Below are 7,984 nucleotides of genomic sequence, written 5' to 3'. Positions count from 1 at the left end.
ACATTTAGTCATTTTGCCGACGCTTTTATCCAAAGCGACTTACAATTGGGGGATACATAAAGCGATTCTTCTTAAAGAGGCAAACAGACACAGGAAGTGCTTGTAATACCAAGTTTTTAGACATTGTTCAAATAAGTACACGCTAGAAAGAGAAGGAATAGATAAAGAGATAGAATTTTTATTTTTTTTATTTTTTTTTATTTTATGATGATGAAGTCAAGTAGCTTCGAAAGAGATGAGTTTTCAGCTGTCGCTTGAAAATGGTCAGGGGTTCAGCATTCCGGATAGGGGTGGGAAGATCGTTCCACCAGCCAGGAATGGTGAACGAGAATGTTCTGGAAAGTGATTTTGAGCCTCTCTGTGATGGTACCACGAGGCGTCGCTCACTAGCGGATCTCAGACTTCTGGAGGGGATGTAGATTCGTAGTAGTGAGTAGAAGTAGGCGGGTGCTGAGCCTGTGGCTGTTCTATATGCACTTATTAATTTTAAGTTAAATTGTGCTTTGTTGGTATAATGTCTGCCATACATGTTAAAAAAATGTTCAACGTTAAGTAAATATTTTTAAATTGTAATTGATTTTTTTTATTTGAAAAGCAGGACAAAACGGTAAAAAGAACATTTTGGCTATTTAATTTATGCAATGGTGAAAAAAAATGGCCAAAAAGGCCTACATGGGGGAAAAATGTGTTTTACCAGGGCCCAGTGTTTCATTTTGTTTGGCTTCGGCCAAGAATTTTCATTTCGGTGCATCCCTAATTTTCATATGTAATAAATTACTTGCGCTTCAGAGAGAGCAGACGTAACACAATAAATGCGGTCATTGCTTTTAGAGGTGGATACCTGCTGTTTGGGAACGCAGTCATGTAAGACAGTAATTATACAGAAATACTTTCATGACAGACTTTGCTCAGGCATTTCAGAACGACCAAAACAACATATAGATGCTGTGAACGAGATAGGTCTGCTGCTAGTCAAGTTATTCCGTCTCATAGCGCAAAGTCCATGACTTTTTCAATGCGCATGGAGGAATTTATTTGGTAAATGTGTTTCCATCGTAGTTCATGCATATTTTTTCTTATCGGATAAAAAGTTTATCCTACTCAGTTGAGCGCATACGTTTTTTATGTGCATTTTTAGAATTCATGCGCATCTTGGTGTTTTCCTCCAGCGTTTTTTATGCGATGATCCAAAATGCGCATAAAATAGGTGGATGGAAACATAGCTAGTGACTTAAGAGAAGCACAAGAAAAGTAGTCCATGTGACTTTATATTTCAAGTAGTGGTCGGCCGATATGGATTTTTTGATTGGTGATGCTGATGTCTTGGACCGCAGGGTCACACTATTTAATATAAAGATAGCAAAAACACATTTATAAAAGTCTGTGAAAAGTTTTATTGAAAAATTGAAACAGTTTCGTTAACTCCCCTGTCAGGGTTCAATTCAAAAAGAGGAACGCTCACGCGCACTCATTTTTATGCAGTCAACAAATGCACGCTTCTTTGTATACCTTGACTTTGTTTAAAAGATCTGCGTAATAATTTATTAGTCAGAACTGTTTAACAGAGACAGTAAACTAATGAAGACAGGGAGCTCGTGCACTCAGGTGCTGGTGTTCTCGTCACCGTCAAAGTAACATTGGCCAAACAAAAAATATTAGCCAATATATCTCCTATATCTTGTTTGAAAATATATTGATATGTCACACCAAGAACGATAACTATAAAGATAACGATATTAGCGTCCACACCAGCGAACGATATCATCCGTTTATTCTAGGCGCACATGCGTCTGCCGCTTTAAATTCTTGAACTCGTTACAGCAGGATGGATTCTGATTGGCTGTCGATTTTTTTTATCGTTCATCAGCTGGGAAAAAAATCGTTTTGAAAGTGATTCCAACGATATCGTTTGTCTTTGTCTTTATCGTTATAGTTGTGGTGTGGACTCTGCTATTCTTTAATATTGAGAACGATTTTTAGAACTGTATCTTTATCGTTATCTTTATAGTTATCGTCCTTGGTGTGAACGGGCCTTTACAAACAGTGTTTCTAAATATGTTCCACACATAAAGAAGTTCTGCAGATGTAGTGGTTAAAACAATGCTGCGTTCGCTTGGTACACCTGTACACTGAACCAAAGTTTTCGTTGCAAATACGTGTACAGTTACACCCCTATAAGTAGTCATAGCAACTTATTCTCTGAACATTATGTCCCAGGGTTAAGTTTACTTCAGAAGTATCCAGCGCATGCATTTTGTTTATTTATTTATCTTTTCAGTAGGATATTTTCTAGAAAATGTATTTTTATAATAAAGAAACGGCAAAATGGCTAAAAATAAATAAACTACAGCCGTATTATCTTTTCAAGTACAGAATGTTTATATTTTAATAAAATAGACGGGTTAATCAACCAAGAGTTTGGGGTTTATGTGACGTAAAGTTAACCCTGATTTCTGGACTCTCTCCCCAGAAGCCTTGCACATTCATGTATTGCATAGAAAAGGTCGTGAGCTTGGACATTTTGTAAAACTACTGCTTGTGTGTTAAACTATTCTTATTGTATTCATCTTGATTAGTAAATACACACACAAAATAAGTACACACATAACTGTTTGTCTGTCATCAGCTTCCTGGAAGGAGATGAGGATGAAGACACAAACACCATCTCTCAAGATGACATAGCAGATGCAGTTGACATCACTTCTGGGTCAAAGGTGATCTGGGTCAATGATTTGTTTTGAACACTCCTGTGTATTATTAGCCTTACTGGATTTTGTAGAGCTTGAAAATCAATATGTTGAAATTAACCAAGTATGTGGTATCAATATCCCCTTTCACTCCATTAAGAGATCATAAACGGAGCTTTTTCAAAAGAATCGGTTCTGACAAATTTCAATTATTAGAAGTTGTCGCATTACCAGTAAATAAACAGCATATTGCTATGTTTGAGCAAGGCATGTGATACTATTGTATCATGTCTTGTGTTATTAAGAGAATAACACAAGTTCTGTGTGATCAGCCCTTTACGGCTGTCACTCAGATGTCAAAAATTGTCAAATTGGGCAGTAGATGAAAGTAAAGCACTTCTCATCCAGGCGGATGAAGAAAATGGTGCAGCTTAATTTCCGATGATTAACATCACAGAGTTTCATCACAGTGTTTTGATGCTGATGTATAATGGTCTGGAACTGGTAAAAAGATGGTATGCTGTTGCTTGTGTTTACAGTATACGTATATGGTGTATTTACCAGAAAAGTCAGACTGGTAAATTTATGCTAATTTTTTGGGTTTAATGTGTGAAAGGGGCTAATAAATTTCACAGATGGAGGATTTCATTGTTCAGGGTTTTCCGTCTTAAAGTCTTAAATTTAGTTGAATCAAATTTAAGGCCTTAAAAAGTCTTAAATTGAACAAGAAAGTCTTCATTATGATTTCAAGAGGTCTTAAATTTGGGAACGGAAAGACATTTCAATTTTAATTGAAATGATTAGTTTCTATCACTGCTGTGAACTGACCACAGAATATGAAGAATATAAAAAAACTTCAGGAGCTGTCAGCACAATTAGAGATCAGCACAATAACACATTCAGCAAAATATTGTCTAATTATCGATAAAGTCCCTGTAAATTATCGAGATATCATTTTTTGTCAATATCGCACACCCCTAATTTGTTATTTAATTGATATAATAATGTATTGTTAATAATTGTTTAAATTAATATAGTAATTAATAGTTTTGACTCATCCATTGTCTTAAAAATGGTTTAAACGCTGAAATATAAAGTTTATCATTTTATAAAACTTTGTTTTTGTGAAAACTTGTATTTGAACTGTAAAATATGCTTTTTACAGTAATTTTACAGTTTAATATGGTACTATAGACATTGCCCTACCCCGCTCATATGGTATTAATTTTATGCAGGTCTTAAATTTGAGCTTAAAAATCCTGCAGAAACCCTGATTGTTGCTTTGGGATTAATATTAGCATTAATGTTTTTGACCAGTCAATCAGACATTTTTTTGTGTGTGCCTCTATCTAATTTTAAGATGATTATTGTGTGCTTTCAGGGCATCCAAGATGTAGGTGACTTTTTTTCTTTAGTATAACAGTAAATATGATTTTTAGCTGAAACCATGGGCCTTGCCACATAGATTTTGTGTACAGTATAAGAATTCAGTCATCTAGGTCATTAAAAAAAGCACAGAGAAAGGCTTACATGGACAGTCTCCTCCTTAGATTTATCAGTGGAAAATGTGTTGCATTATTTGTTGTCCAGGTAACTACTCTTCTGTTTTTGGACTATAATGTGGATCACTGAGCCGTACACAGCAGTGTTTTTTCCCTCTTGTAAAAGCACTGCAGGAGTCTAGAGATATGTAACAAAGTTAAAGTATTACTTTTTTTTAGAATATTCAGAAAATGTACTGTTTCTGCTTGTTACTACACATCTGTCAAAAATGATATGATACGTGTTTTTATGTCCTGAAGGAGTCTGTGTGTGATTAATTGTATTTTGCATGTTCCACTCAGTTTTTTTTCTTTCTCTCTCCCTACAGTACTTCAGCTTGCATCTTTCCCAGTTTGGCCCATATAGGCTTGACTACAGCAGAACTGGACGGTATGTGCCAAAGAATTATTTATTTATTAAAACAGACAATTTTAGTTATGGCCTATTACAAATATAGCATTACATTAATATTATAGAAGCATTTGAACTTTCTGCTTGATACTTCAGTTCAGAATGGATGGATTAATAGATGTATTATCAGGTTCAAGGGTTAGTAACAAATAAGAGCCTTTAGAAATCTCGTGTTAAACATGTCAATTTTTCAGTGTTCTTGTTGGTGAAAACCTCTCTTTATGTATTTATAAAATTAAAAACACAGGTGTGTTATATAACAACTCATTGTTTTTATGTCAAATGTTCCTCATCAAAGCTTAGGAATTTGTTAAAATAGAATATTTATGCTTTTGCATTGAGAGATAATTTATACTGTCAACATTCTTTTTTTTATAGTCCACATTTACACATCTCAACCCAATGTGCCCCTTTCATCATTGTTTTGCTACATAAGAGACATTCTGACATTGGTATATTGTTTGTCTCACTTGTGTAATAATATCCTGACAGTTGGTTTTGTTAGCACTTTGTTTGGATTATACTCACTGTGAACAGAAGTAGATTCCTGCTGCTCTTTACACATTCTGTACACCTTCTGTATTATAAATTTTGGAGCCTAGTAATTACACAAAGGCATTTTGAAACCATTATAAATGTTAACAAAAATATTTTTATTGACAGACCTTTTTTTTTAAATCCTGTATATCACTGTTTTCTTGTGCTTTACTATTTAAGAACCTTGTTCAAAAATTTAAAATCAAAAACATGTCCTGACATTTACATAAGGATACCTTGGGCATCTTAATCCAGACATTGAAAACTCATTATATGCTCATTATAGGGAAAGGTTTATTGAAATCATTGCATGAATTTCATTTATTAAAAAATTACAGATCCATAAAAATTTATTTGTCTGCAACAGGCATCTACTAGTGGGTGGAAAGAAAGGTCATGTGGCCTGCATCGACTGGCAAACCAAAGACCTCATGTGTGAGATGAATGTCATGGAAACAGTGAATGATGTCAAGTGAGTGCACATTCATTAAGACATATCTTTTGATTTTCTGGCACACATTCTTCACATGTTGTAGCAGCCATTATCACTGGAACAAAGTCCTAGCTTTCAAATTCGGTCAGTTTTATTATGAAATTGTGTTTAATTCTGCACCGTGACAGACGTTTTAGCATAAAATTAACATGAGAATGTATGTTAAAAGATACAGCACAACTTACTGAAATGCATCATGTCTCATGTAATCACTCAATCTGTGTTTAACTGTGGAAAGACGTCAGTGAAACAGTTTGTACAGAATGTCACGCAGCGTTGCATTTGCCTAAGAAAAGTCATTCAGAAATAAACGCGTTATTCACTTAAGCTTGGGATACACTTAACAGCTAACTGAAACATTCTTAGACTGGTCTCAGTGCACTTAAATACTGTTTCCAGTGATTGGAGCAGATGCTAGTCTTTGAGGAGCACAAACCTAATGACTAATCACAAATCTAATGGAGTCAGTCCACTAGACAACACACTTAACAACTGGTGTAAGTCACAACTGGACACATTCTGACCAAAAATTACAACTCAAATGTGCAAGATCTTGTACCAAAACAAACATCAATGTCAGCAGACAGCTTTGCTTTGCAATTTGTGCTGAAAAATCCCATTGTATCGTTTACCTGCACTCCCACTACACCAAAGACAACACTGCAGACAACACAGGTTTTATTTCATTATTGAAACGTTTTATTGGATTATTGAATACTCATTATATTTTTACTATACTTGTTCTTGAGTATTTAATGTATATTTTGATTACATCCAGAAGAACAAGTTTTAATGACAGCCACCGTTAAAATGTTTATATTTTAAAAAAAAAAAAGAAAAAAAAAGATTTGGAGTTAGGGTTGCAAAGGGGTGGAAAATTTCCAAAAATCCCTGGAATATTTAAAAAAAAAATCCTGGAAAGTTTCCAAAATTTCTGGAATGTTTCCAAAATTTACTGGAAATTTTCCACCTTTTTGCAACCCTAATTAGAGTAGAAACACTGCTATTGCTATTTTGTGCAATTTAAATGTTTGTGTGCAAGTAGTTAATTTTAACCTTTGATATTATAGTAGTGTACTGACAGATTCCCCTATCAAGTTCACATTTTTACGGAGAAAAATGTACATGATCTGTGCCTGATACATATCCAAATTAAGTGATATCAAATCGAATCAAGATCAGTTGGATCAAATTGCAAACTCATGAACTGAAAGAATATCAAATTGAGTGTATATCGTGATGTATTGGTATCAATCAATATTGCAACTTAAACCTTAAATGCATAGCTGCATAACAAAAATGCCAAGCCAGGCAGAACAGGCTGTGGTTGTAGAATTCCTTGAGAAAAATGTTTTATATGACGGTCCAGCTGAGAGTCAGTCTAGTTTTTTTTTGTCAAAGAGTTTCAAATACTTTATTTAGGGTTTTTTTCACAATACCTTCCTATCCTTCACCCCTGTGCTTTAGTAATGAGTAATTGTCTCATTGTGGTCTTATTTAAAGCTCACTCTCTGCGCTCTTCGTTCTACCTCCAGGTGGCTTCATACAGAGGCCATGTTTGCTGTGGCACAGAAGAGATGGCTCTATATCTATGACTCTAAAGGTGTGGAGCTCCACTGTGTGAAGAAGTTCAATGACGTCTTAAGAATGCAGTTTCTGCCCTACCACTTCCTACTCGCCACAGCGGTGCGTCAACAAGTGCTTTTGGCAAAACTTTGAACTTCAAGGTTTTAACACTGCAGCCAATTCCAAATACAAATGAGAATTGAAAGTAATGTAAAAAGTTCTGTTTATTAGCGTCGTCATATCAATATCCAGCTTATCTACATTATTTGCTATAGTAACTGATATAGTACTGGGGAGTAGATGTTAGTGTAGAAAGAGAGAACACAAACTGGAAATTTGGCTTCTAGTCATGTTCATCATAACACCTCGCCCTGTAATAAGTAACTTAATCAGCGGAAGCAGTACTGTACATATACAACAACAACAACAAAAAAAAGAAATTTACTCAAAACTAGTGCTGTCAAACGATTAATCATGATTAATCGCATCCGAAATAAGTTTTTGTTTACATAATATATGTGTGTGTTCTGTGTATATTTATTATGTATATATAAATACACACACAGTATTTTGAAAATATTTACATGTCTATATTTATATTCATATAATTTATATTATAAATAAATATATTTATTATATAAACAACATTTTTTCTGAAATGTATACATGCATGTGTCTGTATTTATATATACATAATAAATATACACAGTACACACACATATATTATGTAAACAAAAACTTTTATTTT

General features: G+C 34.3%; 1 protein-coding gene across 1 annotated transcript in view; it reads left to right on the top strand.

The window, feature by feature from the left end:
- The window catches only part of LOC107757058 (WD repeat-containing protein 46-like), a 37,720-nt gene that overhangs the window by 9,374 nt on the left and 20,362 nt on the right, over window positions 1-7,984 (top strand). The window contains exons 5-8 of the mRNA XM_016574428.1: window positions 2,627-2,714; window positions 4,558-4,619; window positions 5,545-5,649; window positions 7,206-7,356. Coding sequence (XP_016429914.1) covers window positions 2,627-2,714; window positions 4,558-4,619; window positions 5,545-5,649; window positions 7,206-7,356 — 406 coding nt within the window. The remainder of the gene's footprint in view (window positions 1-2,626; window positions 2,715-4,557; window positions 4,620-5,544; window positions 5,650-7,205; window positions 7,357-7,984) is intronic.

The sequence above is a fragment of the Sinocyclocheilus rhinocerous genome, unplaced genomic scaffold, assembly GCF_001515625.1.
Source record: "Sinocyclocheilus rhinocerous isolate Xijiao unplaced genomic scaffold, SAMN03320098_v1.1 scaffold233, whole genome shotgun sequence".
In the NCBI taxonomy this organism is placed as follows: Eukaryota; Metazoa; Chordata; class Actinopteri; order Cypriniformes; family Cyprinidae; genus Sinocyclocheilus; species Sinocyclocheilus rhinocerous.
This window is presented reverse-complemented; position numbering and strand designations above follow the sequence as displayed.